This window comes from Phaseolus vulgaris, chromosome 1, assembly GCF_000499845.2.
Source record: "Phaseolus vulgaris cultivar G19833 chromosome 1, P. vulgaris v2.0, whole genome shotgun sequence".
Lineage (NCBI taxonomy): Eukaryota > Viridiplantae > Streptophyta > Magnoliopsida > Fabales > Fabaceae > Phaseolus > Phaseolus vulgaris.
In genome coordinates, this window is record NC_023759.2 from 18,204,993 (window position 1) to 18,227,882 (window position 22,890).

A 22,890-nucleotide genomic window follows, 5' to 3' on the forward strand; every position below is an offset into this window, starting at 1 on the left:
TTTTTCAATGCTAGGATTTTTTGTTATGAAGGAAGCACATCCGCACGGCTTAACAAGACATCCTTGAGCTTGTCACTTCACCAAGCAGTTCTGACGGAAGTTGAACAAGGGAGTTCTTGAAGCCCACAGGCCATGCTGGGAGCCGTTTTGGACGGAAAATCAAAAGGGAAAGAGATATTTTATAAGCTCAAGCTTGGTTGAAGTGAGTGAGAGAAGAAGACTAAAACAGCTATGAAACCCTTGAAGTGCTGGCATCAATGGTGGTGCAGGAGTCTATATACTGTTTCGAAACCAAGATGACTGCCAATCCCGAGAATTCGTTCCTGGGCACATTTGTGTGTTGCCAAGTCATGAATTACCAATAGCGGAAAAGCAGAAACAGGGGAATGGCTGGAGGTGACTGATCAAAATGCTACAAAACTCCTTATTATGCAGCTTTCAGGTTCATTTAGTTGTGTAAGGCTTTATAGAGTGTGAGGGTGAAGGAGGTCCTGTGGTTTGTGGGGATGCTCGATGGCATTGTTGCTTTGTTTGTTTTAGTGTGTTTAGTGTTATAGAAGTAGGATGTTTTTAATGCTAGTTTTTGGTAGCGTTTTATAGCAAACAGGTCGTTCTCCCCTCAAAGGAGTGTTTCGTGTAAAAGGGTTGGGATACCCCTTTGTATCCCTTTTAAATTTAATTCCATTCTTTGCTGATAAAAAAAAAAGCAGATTATTGTTATTGTTGAATGATATTGTTGTTGAGATTATATTCTCATGGATGAAAATTGTTGAGGGAATGTCTATAAAAAGGGCTTGAGACCCCGAGTAAAGGTACGCTTCTATGAATACTTTAGACTAAAGCAATTTTATAGTTTGAATACTCTCACTGACTTGATCGTCAAAGTGTGATCAACAGGTAAAGCCCCCCTTTGACCCAGTGGAGCAATATCTCAAAGCACCCGTTGGAAACATGTCAGAAGTGGATCTCGCCCATTCAATCCAATAGATGACAACCGGCGAGAACAAAAAATATTTTCACAAAGAGTTTTAAATTATAACAAGAGTAAAGAAAATGAATTTCGCAAAGATGTTTTAATATTTTCAGGAAAGAAAAGAAAACAAATAATTTTACAAAACTAATAAATTTTGGGTGGTTTTTAGCTAAAGGTTCTAAAGAAAGACTAACTTTAAGTAGACTCCCAATAAAGATAGGTGATTCACAAGGACTGCTTAAGTACCAAGTCCTTCCTTACTAAAATGTTCCTTAGATAATCTTCACAAAAGACTCTTCAAGTAACTTCTAAAACAATTTTCAAAAATTACAAGTTTAGGGTTTAGGATTTAGGGTTTAGGGTGTGGATGAAGATCTATAAACCTATTAAACCAAAGAAATGCTTAGAATATACTAACAAGAAAGGAAACTCTCCCAATATCACATAGACATATAAAGAAATAATAAATAAATAAGGAAACAATTGAAATAGCAAAGCAAAGTAAATGCAAGTGATGTAAACTAGGTGTTTCTAATAGAAGTGTGATTGACACTTAGAGCCAATTGACACATTTCAAGACTAAAATAAAATTACTAAGAAATTGTTCAATGGAATTGCCCAAAAAAAGCATTTTTGCTAACACTTTACAAGGCTAGAAAATTAAATGCAAGAAATATAGACTTCAAATATTCCATGGTAAAGGCAACTCAAATCTATCACTTTTTCTTGAATCTCTTTGTATGAGTTTTGGCGTGCTTTGCCTCCAATCTATTCAACTCCTATTTGCCCTCCTTTTATCCATTGATAACACTCTAATAGTCACAAGAAAGCCCCAAAAATAGCAGTTGAAAAGTTGGTTCAACTTCTTCAAAGTATGATGCCTTTCTCCAAGAACTTTAAGAAAAACAATAAAAAAAAGCTAATTTGAATAGGCTATACTCAAAATTCAAATTTATATTTTGACAAGACTGAAATGAAATCCAAAAAATAACAATAAAAATTAAAACACAAAAAAAAAGATGACACAACAAAAGGAACCTAACAAAACACTATAGTATATTATAAAAGCAAAAATAAAACTAGATTAACATTTGGCAGAGAAGCATCCCAAAATTATGTAAAAGATTCTAGATAGAATGTTGTTATGAACTTTTAACTGCACATACCTAACATATCAAGTGTTATTTTCACAAAATTTCAGCCCAAACTATCAGAGAAATATTTTTAACAATTCAAAAACACAGAGCAAAATGTTCTTACTCAACCTTTATTTCAACACTGAACATCCTCGGAAAGTCTCTTCCTGCACCCCTACATTCTTTAAAATATCAAAATTACTCTTTCACAATTTTTTGGGAATTCTAGAATAAGGGTTCTGTAAGCAAAGGGAATTTCCAGAATAAGAAATCCAAAAGACAAAAATTCATTCGAGAATAAGAAATCCGAAGACAAAAAATCATTCCAAAATATCTTTTCAAAACATTTTTTTTTTCAAATTAGTAAATCCATAATTAATAAAATATGTTTCAAAAAATATGTTCCAAAAATATTCTGAAAAAACAATTCGAAAGTCATTTTTAAAAGGATTAAAACAGTCTTCTTCGAAAATGATGGGCACAAAACATTTTGCAAGAAGAAACAACCACGTCCTCTTTTATAAATTTATCATTTTTTTCCTATTTTGAATTGGCACATTCCTTTTTAACACTAAGATCAATAACATATTGAAAAACTCAAATATAAAATTTCACACGATTTGGATACTTATTTTGGTCACAATAATACTTATAATCAATAACACCTATACTGAAATCTAGAAACGAGACAAAAACCTATAGAATCCAACGAAATTGAACAAAACTACAAGACACTAGATTTTTATGATTTATGAGACTTGCAAATGATGTAATAGCAAGTTTAGAACACCTAAAAAGAAAAATACACCAAAAGCTTATACATTGATTATCATAAGTCAATATGATAAATCTGACCAAATCACCAAACAGAAGATAAAAACACATTAGATCAATTGTCAAATATCCATAGTTGCAACTTTAGAAAATAAACACTATCATTATAAATTCAGGATTAATTGCAACATTTTCATGATTTTCTTAAAGAAACATATCTTTTGCAAAAATTATCATATCATTTAAAAAAACATTAATTTCAAGAGCAATAACAAATCATACTTCATAATTCTCTTCAATTAATAGTATGATTGGAACAAGTTTTAAAAACATATAAAATATAATAATCAATATAATTAAAAAATAGATAAAAATAATTAAACAATAAGACACTGTGACATCATTTGTGCAAGCTTGGTCAAATCCTATGATAAAAACTCTACCTATTAGCTAACCTTCGAAGCACTTGTCGATTTTTTCGACCAAATGTTTCAATCTTTTGAAGTTGCAATCAGAAATTCAAGAATCAAGAACTCTACAAAATGGTACTAATTATATTTTCTATTGTTTTTATAACAATCACAACAAAACATAATGCAAGTTTGGTCCACCTTTTCTCAAATAGAGGAAATTAAAGTTAGAAATTCATAGCATCAGTGCGCAAAAGTCCAGAGCGAAAATCAAAGTGACACCAAAAACACTTAAAACCTGTTTTGGCCCTTCTAATAACAAAAAATATTGTTTCTAAGTAATTGTCTTTGCATTGAATTAAAGAAAGGGAAAAAGGGAAATCAGTAAATTGAAGAAGTGTGACAAAATCGAACAGATCAACTAGGAGAATCAAACATATCAACTAGTTATCAGGGATGGAGAATACAAGGGTACAAATAGTGAAGCAATAGAAAGTGAACAATCAATCTGAGAGCTGCAATTGAAAAGAATAGCATGAAAATGGAAAATGAAACTACAATTCGAAACCCAAACGAGAGCTACAAATTACTTACAAAAAAATGTTTCTCTCTTCCTACTTAGTCATAATTTTCACATCTTTACTACTCACTATTTCCCTTTTTTTCACTTTCTCATTCTCCCAAATTCAATCAAAGGCTTATTGTTCTCGTGAAAATGCATGCGTCAATTTTTAGCGCGTACCACGTACATATATATACATTAGTCACTATGACACAGAAATTAGAACAAAACAAAAGAATCTGAATACAACAAAAGATTCAGGTGTACGGTGTAAGTACACTTCAATCATTAAAGAAAAATTACTCACATTTCCAATTTCATCAAATGATCAACTATAAAATAGCAAATCAATAGCCGCGCCGTACATGTACAAAAGCACTTTTCCTGAAAATATGGGAATGGGAATACAAAGAATACACTATGAAAATCTTGGCATCTACCTAATTTGTATACCGTAAAATAAGAAAATATTACAAAGAATAATATACTCATACATTTCTCGGAAAGCAAGGGCAAAAAATACAATACAAAACAAAACACCAAAAGAGTTAATTAACTTCAGTAGTTCTATCCTTGCAGATCATATGCCACTCCTGGAGTACTGCTGCTTGAAGTGCTTGATGTTCAGCCTCCTCAGCAGTTAGTTTCGATAGAGTTGAAGGTCCCTTCCTTTTTTCATCTTCACCATCTTTCTTTTCTTCATTTTTTATATCTTCCTCCTCATCTTCGTCTTCAGATTTTGGAGTCTTGGGTCGTGGTTGGGCTGCCTTTAACAAGGCTATCCTTTCCATTGATATGCGAAGCCTCTCAGCAGCAGCTACTTTCACTTCATCTTCAGGCATATACTCCACACCACCATCGGTCAAGTCATCCAACCAACCCTGAAGATCTGATCCGATCTCCTTAGTAATAGATGAATCGGATGCTCGAACCACAAATTTGCACATCATGGTTGTTGTCTCATCACCCAAGTCCACATTTCTACTCACTTCACTTGCACCAAAAATCATCATGCCCAAGAAGCCACCATGCCAAGTTTTAGCAGCATAGCACATCTATTCCACAAAGGGTAGAGGAAAAATCGAAAAGATTTAGTGCCTATTAACGCCCTTGCTTTTATATCCTATTTTACATTGACCAAGTTTATCTTTCTTTAGGTTCGTATTTTGTTATAGTTAAAATAGGGACTCTGTTATGTAAAGAAAAAAAAAACTGTTATGTTGTAACACCGTTGTTTTTTGCTGTTGTGATACACAGAAGTTCGAATTCATTTGTTCATTTTGAACCTTTCTTTGCTGAGAGTGAGTATTGTTAGCAGATATTGCATTGTGTTTAACAATTTGGTATCAGTTAAGACTACAACGATGGTGACCAGAAAATAATTAGAGACTCGTATGGACACAATGCAGAAGACGATGGTGGATTCTCAAGAATTAACACAAAAACTCCAGAAGCTCCACAGCACTCATTCGAAGGGTTAGTTTCTTCCATTGGGACTTTGAAGGCTGGCCGGCAGATCACGTTAACAATTGAAGCACCCAAATACATGCCGGAAAAATTCTTCACTGATTCTTGATAAACCCAACTGCAATTTCCCTCTTTGGATGGTAGCAATTTCCGGGAATGGCATGCAAAAGCATAAGAGTTCTTTGAACTTGAAGGTACACCAAAAAATCAAAGAGGACGTTTACTTCTTTCCATGGATGGCAAGGCATTCTAATGGCAACGCCATTATATTTGAACCCTCCATTTTAATCGGAAAACATGAATTCAAATCTTGCAAGATGATGGGAATCAATTTGGTGATGCAGCATTTGAGGACCCAGTTGCTGAACTAGCAAGACCAACAATTTGGTTATTCTTTAATTGAATATTTGGAGAATTTTGGTAACCTTTTGGCTTGGGTGACAATTTCTGATGAGATAGATTTAAGTTTTTTTCTCCGGCTTGAGTGTTAAGTTAGAGAAATTTGTTCATGTGTAGACCAACAATAATTGAAGAAGTTGTGAGATTGGCACATTTACAAGAGGAGGTCCTTCAACATATCACAAAGAAACTCAATGGGAACCAAGTGCCAACTCTGAGGTGCAATTCCGATATTCAAGTTCATGGTCTAGTGCAAGTCAAAATGGCAAAACTCTACCTATAACTACACTGCAGCAAAATCCCACAGCTGGATCACAGAAGCCAGCTTCTATTGCTGATTCCAAATTTACATCAGCAGGTTTAATTTCAACAAAAGAGGTTAGTGAACGAATTTCTAAAGGATGAAGATTCTGTGGGGAAAATGGGATAAGAATCATATTTAAGTGTAAGGTTTGGGGAAAATTAAATGCCATTTTCTTTTCACGGGAGGGAAGTGATGAAGGTGCCAATTCCAATTCAGAAAAAGAACAAGACAATGAATTGGTTAAACAAGGTCCAGAATTAGTCAGTGATTCCCAGGTTCACATTTCTGTACATGTTTTACAAGGTGCAGTGGGAGGAAACACTTTACATTTGATAGGATTAATCAAGAAACAAGAGGTTCCTTTTTTTATGGATACAGGAAGTACACAATTTCATCAGTGAAAAATGGATGAAACAGTTAGGATTAAAAACAACTTTCATCATAGATTTTCCGGTTATAGGAGCTTATGATAAACAGCTAAGGATTACAAGAAAGTGTCCGCAAGTGACATGGAAATTCAACAACCATGTGTTCAAGACTGATTTTCTCGTTTTGCTAAGTAGCCATTTAGGAGTAATTCTTGCATGCTTGTTTAAACACTAGGAGAAATTTCTAGGATTTGTGCTCAGTTGACTATGACTTTTCAGCATCAGGGAGACACAGTTACATTACAGGGGGATCAGCATCACAATGACAATATCCAAGTTTTAGGAAATTTGAAGACAGCCCAAGGCCAACCAATGCTACTTGCTATACAGGCTGCTGTTTGCTTCCAGACTAACGTACATCAGAATTAAAAAAGTGGTTTTTCGCAATTCTATTTGCAGTAAAAAAGTGGCAACACTACTTTAGATCAGCATTTAGTTATCAAAAACAGATCGAAAAGCTCTAAAGCATCTCTTGGAACAACCTACAACTATACTAATACAAAATTGAGGATAGCAGAAATTACTTTAGCAACACTCTTAATTTTCACATCTCAGTTAATTTTGAAGAGGCAAAAGATTCTTCGAAGGTGGATTATAAGTTACAGAAGTTAGTGGATAAAATACAAATGACACAACAGCCTTGCAAGCACTATACGTTTAATGGAGATGTTCCCAGAAGGAATGGAAAGCTAGTGGTGGGTAATGATGCAGGTTTGAAGACTAAAATCCTACAACACTTTCATAATTCAGGCATTGGGGGTCATTCAGGTTATGAGCTAACTTACAGGAATATCAAAGAACAATTTCACTGGAAAGGAATGGAGGTAAAACAGTGGGTACAGCAATTCCTCATACGCCAACAGAATAAACCCTTACTTCACTTACCTGATGGAAATTTACAACCTTTACCAAGTCCTGATAGAGCATGGAAATCTATATCTATAGATTTTATAGTTGGTCTACCTAAATCTAAATTTATGACTGTTATTTTTGTGATAATTGATAGATTAACTAAGTATGCTCATTTTTTGCCTTTGTCTCACTGCAGAAGGCACACAAATCTTATGGATAATGTCGTCAAGTTGCATGGTTGGCCATAGGAGATCATTTCAGATAGGGACTCTATATTCATGAGTGAATTATGGTTGGAACTTATGCAAAAGCACGGGTAAAGCTGCCAAGATCCACTGCTTTTCATCCTCAAACAGATGGCTAAACTGAGGCCTTGAACAAGTCTGCAGAAGCGTATCTCAGATGTGTTGCAGGGGAAATGACTAACAAATGGGCTAATTATTTGTCCTTGGCAGAATTATGGTATAATACCAAGTTTCACACAGCCACTAAGTTAACCCCCTTTGAAGCTCTATATGGATACCTGCCTTCACCCCAAACCATAAACTGACTGCAAATTCAATGGTGGAAGCAGTAAATTACAGTGAGAACCAGGGCAGAAATATCTCAACTGCTACAGGCAAATTTAATCAAATCTCAAACAAGAATGAAGTGGTATGCAGAACGAAAGAGAGTGGATAAAGAGTATAAATGTGGAGATCTTGTGTATTTAAAGCCCCAACCTTACAGGCAGAATAAGTCGGCTAATACCTCTTTTCACAAACTAGCTGCATGGTATTATGGCCCTTGTAAAGTGATAAAGAGAATTGAAAAGGTTGCATGCAGATTAGATTCATATTGAATTGAAGAAATACCATGGTGACAAGCCAGTCTCTGCTCAACTACCTTTAATGAATGAAGAAGGAAAAATTGTGCCACAACTTCTGGCAGTGTTAAACAGAAGAATTAAAAAGAAAAACAATAGAGCTATGACTGAGGTTCTAATTCAATGGAAGGAACTAATCCAGAGGAAGCTGTATGGAGAGAGCTACATCAAATGCAGCTTCAATTTCCAGACTTTGATTGGAGTTGTTAGAAGTGGTCGTTGAGGTCAAGTCCAATGTAGATCGGAGGGACAATTGTTATAGTTAAAAAAGGGAATCTGTTATGTAAAGGAGAGAAAAAAAAATGTTATTTGGGGGTAATATAACACCCTTGTTTTTTGTTGTTGTGATACACAGAAGGTTGAATTTATTTGTTCCTCTTCAACCTTTCTTTGTTGAGAGTGAGTGTTGTTAGCAGATATTGAATTGTGTTTAACATATTTACTGCTTCGGTCAAAGTAAAAACAGTCAAGTAAAAGCATGCAAGGGACGAGATTGAATAGGACTATATTTTCGGAAGATGAGGCAATTCCAGAAATGGAACACAACACATCCTTAAACTATTTCAAACAAAAAAATAAGAGAACAAATACACACCTCAAACCCTGCTACTGTGCGGATAATATGTGAACAAACTTTGTGGAATGGCTTAGAAGACAGGGATTTCAGTCCACTTAAGAAAGGAGATGCACCATACTGCTGGGCAGCAGTAGCCTTAAAACCACTTCCTTCATATGTATATGTACCAGTATATTCGACAATAGCAGGCATACTCGGCCACAGTCGGAAAAACTCAACAGGTGATATTTGGTGCGGCAAAAGAAGCTCAGTCAATGGAATTTTATATGGCTGACATCTCAAAATCACAGGTTCACCTAATTCAGGCCTTAGGCTTCTCCTCTGTCTCATGATTTGAGGATCCTCCTCTGCATAGTCACCTTCGTAGTCTCCAACAGCGCCACTACCATAGAATGGGTAATACAATACTTGAACCCAAAGGGCACATCTTTCAAAGTGCGAAACACCAACTGTCACACTACACAACACTGGATCCTGAGAGTGGAAAAAAATTATGACACGAATGTGAGAACTATTTTAAACACAAGAATTGTAAAGAGATGCTGTGTGAAGTAACAGAGCATAAAAGTACTGTAAAAGGTAAATAATTAACATAAAATATAATACAAGCTAGCACAATTATCATAAATGTCCAAAGTTCCAATCTTCATATTATCAAATAATAGTACTTAAAGGGTTGCAAACAGAAGAAGATATAACAAAAGACACTGTCAGAAATACTAGAAATATATAAAGATATTACTTTGAATATATTGGAGTATCTTAGATGTTCTCTTAAGATTTATTCTTCTATAATCGTTAGTGTAAGTATCCCTGTACTTGAACAAATCAGAGGAATGAAAACACAGTGTATTCAACCTACACTGCTGGACTTTTATTGATGTATTTAATACAAAGAAGGGGCAAGGCACTTGCCTAAAACCCTAACCCTAAAACTAGGTACACAGAAGAAAAATAATAAAACATAACATTACATTTCAACACTCCCCTCAAAATGGAGCATATATATCATATGCACCAAGCTTGGAACATATAAATTGAACCCTAGGTCCTCTTCTTAGAGATTTAGTTATAATGTCTATGAGTTGTTCATTAGAGTTAACAAACTCAGTAATAAGATCCTTGGAGAGCAACTTCTCTGTAACAAAATGACAATCAATCTCGATGTTTAGTTCTCTCATAAAACACCGGATTGGAGGTAATATGAAGAGCTGCCTGGTGGTTGTCACAATACAACTTCATCTGCTCATTTTCACAAAATTTTCAACTCTTGAAGGAGTTTTTTAATCCACACAAGTTCACATGTAGCTAGGGCTATAAATCGATATTCAGTTTCTGCACTAGATTGAGCCACAACACTTTATTTCTCACCTTTCCAAGATACAAGGTTTCTTCCAAGGAATACAAAGTATCCTGTGGTAGATCTCCTCTGAATGGGACAACCAGCCCAATCTGCATCACAATATCCTAAGACTTGACTACTTCCCTTGTTCTCAGTCAACAATCTGTATCATGGGTTCCCTTTTACACATTTGAGAATGTGAATCACAGCATTCTAGTGATCAATGTCGGGTTTTGTATATTGACTCACAACTCCCACTGCTTAAGAAAAAAAATCAAGTCTTGCTATAATAAGACCTTTTATATCTCTTTGGAAATGAGATGGTAATGTAACTAAATCCCATGTATTTTGCAGCATGAGAGCATCATACTCCTGCTGCATTGCAGCTAACCAATTAGCATGTTAAGAGCTTGCTTAACACTTGTTAGTTCTGATGGAGGATCATCCTCTTCAAAGCCACCATTTTTTCTCAACTAAGAGCAGAGGATCAACCTTCAAAGAATACAGAAGAAAATATCTGCCTTAGTTTTGTATAAAATGTAAATAGTAGAATAGTATTTTCTGGATTTGTATTTCTGAGACAAACTTTTAGAATAGGATAAAAATAATTCAAAGGCAATCTAGAAACCTTCATTTGTTAACACAAACAAAGGTTTCTAGAAGCATCCTTAGAGTAGCCACACGGTTTTAGTGCCTAACCTTCTCCATAGTTAAGTTTCACTTAACTAAGGTGAAGGCATTTAAGAGGCATAGGTCAGGAGCTCTTGAGCCTATAAATAAGAAGGCTCCCTTTTGTAATTCTTAGACTTTAATGATATATTGAATTGTGTTTCTGAATTTTCAACACATTTCACTCCAAGTCTCTCTTTTCTAAGATGCTCTCTTGCATTGTAGAAACTCAAGGAAGTTGGCCTAACCTCGTCCTTGGCCCTTGCACCTAGAAAATCTGTCCCTTTCCACTCCTTGCCATAGTAGTTAGTATCTTACGATTCACGATACGTATCTTACGAAACGATACGGTTTCACCCTTCCACGATACGAATCGTGTGAAGAATCTTTTTCGTCCCTGAATCTTAGTTGTATCATGCGATTCGCACAAAGAATCGCTGAATCCCGAAACGAAACGATTCAGTATTGTGTGAATCAGTGTGGATTTTAAAAAATGAGTAAATAAAAAAAGATAGACATAATTTGTTTAATAACATGTATGCACCATAGAGGTTGTTTTGGTGAAATTGTGTGGTATATATACATATATATAATTTATTGTATCTTGCATGTATACATATCTTATATATTTAAGTATATATTAAATTTTTTAATGTTTATGAATCTTACAATTCACGATACGAAACGATTTACGATTCATAATATCAGCTCTCCGATACACTACTTGTATCTCGCTTCTACTACCCTTGCCAAACCCATTTTCGGTGCTTCATCCATAACTCCTCAAGTCTTCCGCTGCCTTCCATCAAATCCTCCAAAACTCAAGAACCGGATTGCATCAGTTCTGAATGAGAAAGAAGAAGTGAAGGGTGAATTCTATGTTGAACAATATCAAATTTGGACCTTTAGGGTGAATATCAGTATTAGACATAGACTCACACAAAGAGGACTGTTCCATGGAATTAAAAGGTTCAATAGTTAAAAAGGGTGTAGTATTAGACATAGACTCAAGCCTTCTTCCAAAAGGATTTACGCATTTAGAATGTCCTGAGGGTCCTCGATATATTAGGTTCCACAGATTGCAACAGCAGAGCACTATGTTGGAAGTCTAGCTTCTTCCATTGTTCAACACTTGATGATATTTCAGTGGCCTTTTTATTTCCAATTGATTGTGAAAACATTGGTCAAGTAAACAATGTTTAACAAAAGCAAACGAAGAAAATACAATTATTACCATTCAGGTTTTCTTAAGTAATTGTTGGAGACCCAGGAAAGATTGGGCATGGACCTGAACAAAAAACTTATAAAATAGAGAAGCTACCTAGGGTTCAAGAAAACTATATGTGAGGAGTATCAGAAAGGTAAGGTGAGGATTGGAACAATGACAAAAGAAACCAATGAAACTAATGGAGGTGGTGCGTGGGCTACATGCACCTAACTGAGCCATGTAGATGAGCAACACATGACAAAGCGTGAGGAAGAAGTAGCCTCTGTAACCAGTTAAGCTGAGTGCCACTTGGAGAGGTGCTTCAAATCTAGTGGTTGCCAGAGAAAAACAGCAATGAATGGTGGTGAGTGATTGCGTCAAACACTTTCTCACCGGACAAGATAGGAAAAGCAGGATCAATCCTCTCTAACACTAACTTAAAAGAGATATTTGAGAGAAAGAGTTATGTACTGATTCAGATTTATATGTTTACAATCATAAGTGGCTTACAACATAAGCTCAAAGAAAGAGTAAGAAAGAAACCACTAGGATACTAGGTTTCACATAGATACAACACAAAACAGCTTTTGCTAAGATAATATAAACTATTCTAACAACTCCTTTGCCTAAGAATACATGATCCTACTTAGAATAGCTAAGAAGATGCAAATGCAAAATAACAACTTGAAATTGGAATGGAATATGCACTTTAGAGGAGATGAAACCTGTGAAACAAGACCACGTAATTGCCGCACTGCTTGAGAAGAACCATTCATATAATATAATGCACCTGATAATCCCACACGTACGTCCACCCGATTCAATTCAAGCTCAGTTAAGTTTAAGACCTGAAACATTTTTTTTTATAATGAGACTGAAATAAGGACCAATGTCATAGCTTCTCGGAAAAGAAACAGCGTCAAAAGCAAATAATGTATTTTATCTGTGAGTTTTAAACCTTTAAATATGACAATACTAACCAATGCTAATGAACTTTAATATTTCCATTAATAGCTAGTAGATCAAAGTCTAAGGGGTTAATGATTAATGTTATTTATTTAAGGAACCATGAAATAGGAAGTTACCGCATGCCAAAATACAATAGTAGAGCATCATGACATTGGATTATTAGTATTTGCAAAATTACATAGTTGTAAATTGTAGAAAGATAGTACATGAAATTAAAGGTGCCACCTTCCAATGAAGAAATCAATATGCCACATTGTGGGGGTCTTCATTCAAGCAATAAATATTATGGTCACCACACTTTTAAATAAAAACTAATCTACTATTCTTCGCATAAAGTAATAAATTTTGACAACCTTTAACTCATTTTACGAAGGGATAAATTCTGACCACTACAGGCATATATGTTTCCATGCACGGAAAAGCATGGAAAGATGAAAACTAGAGAAAGTTAGAAAAACAAGAATACAAAATATTATAAACACAAAAAACGAAAACCATTATACATTTCAGACTTTCTTTGCTAAAAATAGAAGAGATTTCCATGGAAACTGCAATGAAAATCAATTAAGAACAAAAGCATAATCAATTATATATGTATATAATAATTGATTATGTTTTTAACATATAATCAATTATTTTTTAATATATAATAAATTATTATCAATGTTTTATAAATAGTAATATTCATAAATATAATAAGATAATTAATTTAAATTTTGATATTTTATTATTTAAGTATATTTTTATTTTTTAAAACTTTTGTAATAATTTTTGTTTTAATTTAAAATTTATTTTAACAATTTACATTTTAAAAATTATTTTTTCTATGAAAATATTTTCAAATTTTTATTTTATAAATTAATTTATATATATATATATATATATTAATATACAAAAACATTTATTCTATTACATTAATTAAATCATGTAAAAACTTCCATATGTTCCTGCACTTTACACTCTTTCTTTCACTCCAAACACCCTTACTTTCCATTCATTTTTCTCTTCCTTTTTTCCTTTTCCAATCTAGACAAATCATACAGCATGGTATATGCCTATGCCCAACTTAAATGTTTCAAAATTTGCTTGCAAAATCTAAATAACTGAGTGAGAAAGCAATAAGTTCAGTAAGCTTTTTGACCTTCAAATGCAGAGTGATCCTCCCATCACTTGAATCAGCTAAATGATAACCTTCAACGTAACAGGGATCACTGCTTCCAGTCAAAGTAATTGCAGTAGGAGGAACCTTCAGTAAAGTAGATTCCACTCCTTTTGTGAGCAGAAGAGTTAGTTCACTTGGGTCAGGTCTCCATAACTCTAGAATAGCCTTGTGAACCAATCCTTCCAACTTTCTATCCTGGGCAGCAGATGCTTCATAAAACAGAACAGTTAATTTGTGGTGGCTAAATGGGTAATCCCCTCTGGCTTCTGTAACCCCGGCCCACCTGAAGGTAATAATAATAAAGAGAAATAATCACACATCACATGATGAATTCAATTAATGATTTGATAAAAATCTTGGTTAGCATTAAAAATGGCCATTAAGCACCAATACATTCTGAACAGAGGAAATTGGCAAGTAATAGACACTCGCAAAAGAATCTCAAAGTTTAGACTTTAGTTACAAAGACAGGATCCCCCAATGTATAAATCAAATCTTGCCTCTCTGTTTTACAAAATTCCCCTGTACCCCTCACTGAATCTCTCCACCTTCAAGCAATAGTTTGTTTACAATCATAGCAAACTAGAGTTCTAGTTAAAGGGATAACTTAAGAAAAGAAGAATTAAGGAAACATATGAACAAGAATGACAACATGGAAAAGTAAATTAAAAATGCATTGCCAGCAGTTATGAATAAATTTGCACAATATTCACACCTACTGTCCTGATGATTTGTAGCATATTTGATTCTTTGCAATATCAAACGACATTGGTGCTTGCTGACCGAATCAGCCAATGGATTGTTTCTAAACTCTTCAAGCTCTTTGGTAAGTAACTGTCCAGCCCTAGGGTGGCGTGATCCCAGCCGTTGAGCAGATATAAGAACTGCCTGTACATCTTGAACTCTGTTTGTTGTTTCTGCAGTTGCATCAACATTGAATAGAACCTTGTGAATATTTGATATGATGACATTAAGAGGATCATCAGGGTCGTCTGCTAGGAGCGGATCCAATCCTTCTATATCTATGTGCTCTGCAATAGCCCAAATAAGGCGAGCCAATATTCTGGGTGTATTGACCTGTTACATTCAAGAAGATTAACATGCAGCATTCAAGTGTGTGTGAGAAAATTCCATGCACTTGTGATTTATATTTATCCGTGATTTATGTTTATCCAAGTTAAACAACATTAAAGTGTTCGAGGAAACTAAATCATACAAGAATTGATTTATAACAATGACAGCATAAAAACATGAGGGTGTAAAGAACAAATGTACAAGGGTTTAGAAATAAATATTTCATGATTTCAAAAAGTGCACCAGTCTTACTTTAAATTTCACCATCTAATACACATCATTCCTTTTATATAACACACTATTGCAAAATAGAAAAATTCTGCCTCAAGTAAAATGTCCTAGAAAACTTTTAAAATATCTTCAAACCACTGCTGTCATTCCCAGATATCAGAGCAAAGTGGCTGACCCCAAAAGTGGGATATAGGATGGCTGGATGATTGCTACTAATATTTTTTATACATATTAAACAATTAATATATAAGTATATAAGTTGAAAAACAGAGAGAGAAAAAATCAATTCATACACCAATCGTCATGTATAGTATAAAAACTTGTGGTACTTGAACAAATATAGAGTACAAGGTCAAGAAAATACAAACTTAAAAAACAAAAATTTAAAAAAATAATTACTTGAATGCAAACAGAATTAAATTAAAATAATAATAATAAAGCCTAAAGCAACTTGGGAGCAAAAGTAACAGTGGTAACTATGGAAGGAAAAAAAGTGTTGCTGGTTCATTTTGTTCACTGCCATGTAATATAAAAAAATCAAATTAAAAAGACACATAATACCCAAAATAACCTTAGAAAGGTCAATTAAGTGAAGGTATTTTGGACATTTTAACTGTTTCTAATCTACAGTAGATGAATTGCATAGGGCTTGCAATTCACACTACACAACCCAAACTGCAACCCTCTCAACCACACTACTGCTACAGGTGCAACGCACTGCAACCTAAGGTAAAAAATATTCACTTCCACCATGGAGGTGAGTAACTGTCAGAAGACAGTGAAAAATCCGAACTCATCAACTATCAAATTTCATTAATGAATTTAACAGCATTATGATGAATGCCATAATCAAGGGAAAACAGTAGCAATGGAAAGCATGGGCATAGATTACATGTGGGATAAACTTGAAGGTTTTCCTATGAAATTCATCCTTAACCAATGGTTCATTGATAAAATAAGCTTCTCTTTATATGCTACCAGCCACATACATGCAATTGTCAGAACAAGAAATTTTAGTGTTGCTGATTTCATGTATGTAAGATTGAGTACCTCCCGTAAGTCCTTCACAAGCTCACGTTGCAAGTTTTGCAATCTAGTTTCATTCAAAATTTGGTCCTGAGAAGCTCCATCTTTGACTCGTTTAACACCACCCCGGGTATCATAGATGTAACATAGCCGAACAAGCAGCTTCAAGTAGCAGTCAATGGCATAGGTACGACCATCACAATCCCATTTAACACAAGGTCGACAAACTTCCACCACTTCCAAAGCAGGTTCACTCCAGTTTAATGCACCATAACCCGTTCCATATGCCAAAGCTCCAATGACCCTACTCTCCATGCCCGTATTTTTTTGCTCAGGCAATGGCAGAGACAGCTGAAAGCAACTTTCCACCAGCGATGCAACTAACTCCTCCCTAAATATACTTTTACTTGTAATGCTGTTAAGATCATCATTCACTCTGGCATCCTCAAAAAGAGAAGCTATATCAGTTCCAGGAAGAGGTTTCTGCCCTCTCCGTACACTTTCCTTGGCAAATAGATGCACACAAAGAGCTGTTCTACATATACATGCTAGAGCATACATTCGATCTGATTCAGCTCTAAGGTTTTTCACCATCAAAAGTAGCCTCTTGAAAAGTGATACCTGCAAGCAGACATTTATACATAATAAGCACTGATATGCCGAATGCCGACAGCAAGCAACTTTGTCCAGCCAAATATCCAATGCTAAACTAATACAATCTAGTATCACATACCACATAAGATACAGTTCACATACATACAATTTAACTGCTAGATTGCACAACAACCAATCAAAAGTCAGAAATTTGAAGGCAGCACTAATACATTCATACAATCCAGTATCACACAAGATACGAATCAAATACAATTAATCACAATATTGTGGTGAACTATGGATTAGACTGGTGAAATTTTGATGTTTTCCATAATTCAAAAGGCTAACAAACTACTACTTAAAACATTAGGTTAAGCAGTAGAATTCCAAGGATAAGCAAAATGAACAATCAAACTTCAACAGAAAAACTCACATCTGATTTCTCCAAAAACTAACATATATAAATTTATTTTAACTTATGGAGGAATTTTTATTTGTTTTAACCACAATATTGTGGTGAAGTATGGCTTAGGCTGGTGAAATTTTGATGTTTTTCATAATTCAAAAGGCTAACAAACTACTACTTAAAACATTAGGTTAAGCATTAGAATACCAAGGATAAGCAAAATGAACGATCAAACTTCAATTCAACAGAATTGTGGTGAACTATGGCTTAGGCTGGTGAAATATTGATGTTTTTCATAATTCAAAAGTTTAACCAACTTTTTTTTTATCAGCAAAAGGTTAATAAACTACTACTTAAAACATTAGGATAAGCATTAGAATACCAAGGATAAGCAAAATGAACAATCAAACTTCAATTCAACAAAATTGTGGTGAACTATGGCTTAGGCTGGTGAAATTTTGATTTTTTCATAATTCAAAAGTTTAACAAACTTTTTTTTTATCAGCAAAAGGTTAACAAACTACTGCTTAAAACATTATGTTAAGCATTAGAATACCAAGGATAAGCAAAATGAACAATCAAACTTCAATTCAACAGAAAAACTCACATATGATTTCTCCAAAACCTAACATATATAAATTTATTTTAACTTATGGAAGAATTTTTATTTGTTTTACTCTATATTGCTAAATTCAATAAACTTCTCCAAAAGTTCTTTTAAGAGAAGAAAATAAGAAAAATAAAATAAGTTTCTTCTTAAACTAAAACTTTGTACATGTTAAAAACTATTATTTTGTTCTTTGCGTTATTTCATTTTTTTGTGCAGAATGCATTAGACTAAAAAACAACATTAAAATAAAAACATTAGGACAAGCATTAGACCACCAAGGATAAGCAGAAGAATAATAACTTTTATAAAGCCCTCTCTAACTTCCCTAAATCTTAGTACTTACATAGAAGTTTATCCCAAGAAGTTTATCCCAAAGTGAAATTTCAAAGCTAGTCATAATTTATAGACTAACACACTACCATTTAAAACACTAGGAAAAGCACTAGAGTGACAATTAACTTAAGAAGCGTGTTAAGGACACACACTATAAAACACTCTTCTTAAGACAGGCACTTACTCCATAAAACACTCTATTTTAAGACAGTCTCTTGCTCTAGAAAACACTCTTCCTAAAACAGTCTATTACTGGTTAAAACTTACTTAAAACTACAAAATCATGAGATAGTGTGTTCAAAAGAATTTGTTCCAAGCATTTTTCTTAACCTAATGATCAGTTTATGGATGTGAATAAAGAACAGCAATGACACCCCCACCTGCATGTGAAGATCAAGGAGATGCAAATTGGTGACAACAGCCCTGACAATGCTCTCTCTAGCGGAAGCAAATTCCTGCCGATCCCACAATGTTAAAATGGCAATGATGGATTGTGAAGCCCATTCAGGTTTCCCACCAGGCACATCCGCCAGGTACAGCATGTTGATCCCAACCTCATAGATCAAAGCCGGTTCCAACGAGGAAACAAGGAAGGGCGCCAAGTGAGTCACCACATCCGACACCCCCACAAGCTTCTCCGCGTGGGAATCAACCTCATCACTCCCATTAGCAGCAGAGAAAGCCTTGGAGAGCTTACGAATGACCTCGACGCTGCCGGAGGCGACGGCCTTGACAGAGTATACGACGGGGAACACAGTGGCCCGGAAGTTCTCGACGGGGAGGATGAGAGAGCGCGCCATGAGGGCGCGGCGCTTGCGCCACACGAAGTCCACCATTGAGGAAACCCAGTTGGAGCGGATCGCGAGGGAGTTCTCACTGTCGACGAGTTTGTCCCCGGCGAGCTTGCTCATGCGCTTAGAGCTGAACTCCTGGAAGAGTCTTCCGACCGATTCGAACGCGACCTTGGCGACGGTATCGGCGCGGTCGAGCATGTTGGCGGCGACGCGGGCCCACCAGGCGGAGACGCGGTCGAGGAGGTTGACATTGTTCTCGCAGAGTGTGACAAGATCATCGCGCGCGAGGACGCAGCCGAGGGTTTCGGTGACTGAGAAGCGGAGGTTGTCGCTGGGGGAGTCGAAGCACTCCGAAATCTCCTTGTTGCAGTCAGAGATGAGTTTGGCGAGGCGGTAGAAGGGGATGGCAGCGAGGATCGAGACGGCGGCGGCGGCAACGTCGGGGTCCGGGAAGTGGAGGTCATTGCGGATGCCACTGCAGACGGTTTCCCAGAGGTCCGGAGTTAAGCGCGTGGAGCGGATGAGGTCAAAGGCGAGCTTCTTGCAGACGGCGGAGGCCGGAGCGGCGACGATCTCCTCCACGGCGGTTTTTGCGATGACGGCGATGTCGCGGCCGGCGGCGGACTGCTGGAGGGCCTGGAGGAGGGCGCCGGACTGTCGGAGGGCATCGTTGGAGCGGAGATCAGCCTGGATCTGGGCGAAGAGAATGTCCATTTTCAGCCTTGAGAGAGTGGTGATCTGAAAAATGAAGATGATGAGGAGTTTGGCTTTTAGGGGTAAGGGATTTGGATGGGGTTTAATGATATCATGATTCTCTCTGGTGTTGCTTCAGAGATTTTGGAGATTCGGGCGAAATAGTATCAGTGGAGGTGGTAGTTTGTTGTATTCAGAGAATCAGCAATGGCATTGCCGGAGCACTCCATACTAAGTAATACATTTTTATTTTGAATTCACAAATTAATTTTTGTTTTCATAAATAAACTCATTTAAAAAACATATGAAAGACATAATTACCTTTTTTTCTGAATATTTTATAATTTTATGCAATTTAATTCACATATTGAGTGCATCTCAAGTATTAGAAAATTTTCATCTTTCAATTGAAGCTTCATCTCCGAGCCCTATTTTTCTCTACTTGTTTTCATTTTCTCCTATTTATTTTCATCTTCTTGATTCATTTTCTCCTATTTAGTTTCTCAAAATTTCTTTTCATCTTCTTGTTTATTTTATCTACAGAACAATAGTATGTTTTCATTTTGAAATAGAAATCATCGTGTGTTTTTTGGGTGGGTCTCTGCTCAAGGAACATTATCTCCGGTTGATTTCTCATTTCACTCTTTTAATGTGGGGTTGATTTTAAGCAAAGGTGACGTGAACAAGATGAACGAAGTGGTTGGTGAGTACAAGTTACACTCATTGTCGTTACTATTGTTTTTTCCTATTTTTTGTAATGAAATATGGACAACCATGTTGGAAGACTGTTTATTGTTTATATATTGATATATTCATCTTTACAATGCATGCATGAGTTGATTGATTTTAGTGTGTCCATGGACTTGTGTGACCTTTCAAAAAAATTGCATAGCCACTAGTAAATTTTATTACTCTTCTTGTCTTGTTTTGATTACGCGACTAGTGCTTAATTAATGTAGACAATTGTTTCCTGCACCCCCACGTTTTTCTTCCTGCACCCCCACACTCTTATGCAAAGACTAAATCGTCCTTAATAGTTTTTAAAATTCCAAAAATACCCTTCACCTAAAAAAACCCTAAAAGTCGCAGGCAACTATTCTCTCAGTGCACAACCGTGGGTTTCATTTTCTAGCAGCAATCGCACCTACAAATCGCTATCCTTACAATCTCAAACATTTTCTGTTGCTGATATAGAGTGCTTTTAATCAAGGTAAGTTAATTTCTTTGCTTTCAGATCTGCACATTTGGTTTTTTTATGGATTTTTGTTTCTGTAAGGTTTTCTTGCATTCCAGATCATAGAATCCCGAGTTTATGCCTGCAGTAAAATCCCGAATTTATAGTTCTGGAAAAGTTCCGAATTTTTGGATCTGGGAAAGTTTCGAAATTTTGGATCCGGGAAAGTTCTGAATTTTTGAATCCCCTGCTCATCAAATCCATATAAATTAGTTGAAATAATATGAACATTTGATGTTAACTGGCAAAACAAATTATTAGAACTCATTGTTTATAAATCTTTTTCAAACTTCACAATTATCATAATGTTTTCCAATGCTAAGTGCAGTACCAAAAACAGCCAAAGATCAAATCAATTTCTATTTGAGCTGAAAAGGGAATGTAACAATATTTTATGCAAAGCTTCTTTGCCACCCTTCTACTGTGCAAGTTCTTACTTGTTCTCTTATTTTATGCAATATGATATGATTAAACCAAAAGTTAAGTATATAGCATGCAAAGTGTGTACTTGGAATCCAACATGGGAGATCTTAACTGGACCCACCCAAACACCAAGTTCATCTAAAGCTTGTATTTTATTTATTTTAATCCCCGGAACATACTCCATTGTCAAAATCTGCATTTGAAAAATAGTTAAATTACATAGATGAATAAGAAATACATCATAAGTAAAATGGGAAAGATGTATAACTGCAATGTTTTATCTATGATACAGTAAATCCCAGTATATTGCAGAGACTTTCACATAATCCAATTGCTTAAAGTTACTCGCAAATAGTTCAACATTAACAGCTTCCTTGGTGTAATCAATCTCCTGAAAATATTTAACTCGTGTTACATTAACAAGGATCAGACAAAGTCACATATAATAAAAGGAAGATCCGGACCTCTGTTTTTATGATCTTAGATAACAATGTTTGTTTAGTAGAAATGATACAATGCTTTTTTTTATCTCTTTTGGTTTCAATAGAATTTTATATTTGTTGTTTTGTGTTTGTATTGGTTCAACATCTTATTCATTAGTTTGTAATTTGGTTTAACTGGAATGGTGTAATTGAATAGAAATGGTGAAGACTAGGGGAGGAGGTTCACAAGGTGATCGTCTACGTCCCACAACCTCTGTTAGAAAAAGAAGAAGACATGCTAATGGAGATGAAGAACATGTTGAACTTGAAGAAGCTGAACCCCAAATGGAGGTGGAGGACTGATAGTTGTCGTTTTGCTGTCAAATTAATATGATTCTAGCGTAGACTTATCTAACACTAGAGAGATGATAGTATAATTGTGGATAAATGTCCCCAAGTTGTCTTCCAACGAATCCAATAGTAAAATCAGTTGATTAGGGTTTAAAATCTATCTACAAGCAATAAAAGTTAGCAATAACAATAAAGATAAAAAGGGGGTTTGAGATAGTTGTGCAGAAAATATAAAAGAGATTAAAATAGCAAATAAAAAGCGGTTGATCCCAAGTTCTTCCACCATTGAATTCTTCACAGGTTCTCTAAAGATTAATCTTTTCTCAATCCTCCAACAGAGTTAAACCAGATTGAACATGCGCCAATCTAATTCAACTGAAACTCACCAGTAAAACATGCGTCTACTAGTTTAATCAATACTCACTTTGTTCCATGCGTATAATCCATGTGAATGCTTACCTCCTCTCTCTTGAATCATGCGCCCAAGAAATTAATTACAACCATGCGAACTAACTAAGAAACCAAAGTTTAAGATAAGGAAGACTCTCAATCATGCGCTCAAGTACAACCTCTCACAAAAACTAGTTTTCCAGAAGATTAGAC

The 22,890-nt window shown here is 35.4% G+C and overlaps 1 protein-coding gene across 1 annotated transcript; it reads right to left on the reverse strand.

Moving 5' to 3' along the window:
• Positions 1-4,143: 4,143 nt before the first annotated feature.
• Positions 4,144-20,474, reverse strand: LOC137813716 (protein TPLATE). Its single transcript, XM_068616117.1, has 7 exons — positions 18,751-20,474; positions 16,452-17,048; positions 14,812-15,173; positions 14,076-14,379; positions 12,691-12,813; positions 8,766-9,221; positions 4,144-4,910 (listed from the first exon to the last, which is right to left on the reverse strand). The coding sequence occupies exons 1-7, from the start codon at positions 19,876-19,878 to the stop codon at positions 4,404-4,406; spliced, it is 3,477 nt and encodes a 1,158-aa protein (XP_068472218.1). The 5' UTR covers positions 19,879-20,474; the 3' UTR covers positions 4,144-4,403.
• Positions 20,475-22,890: the final 2,416 nt, after the last annotated feature.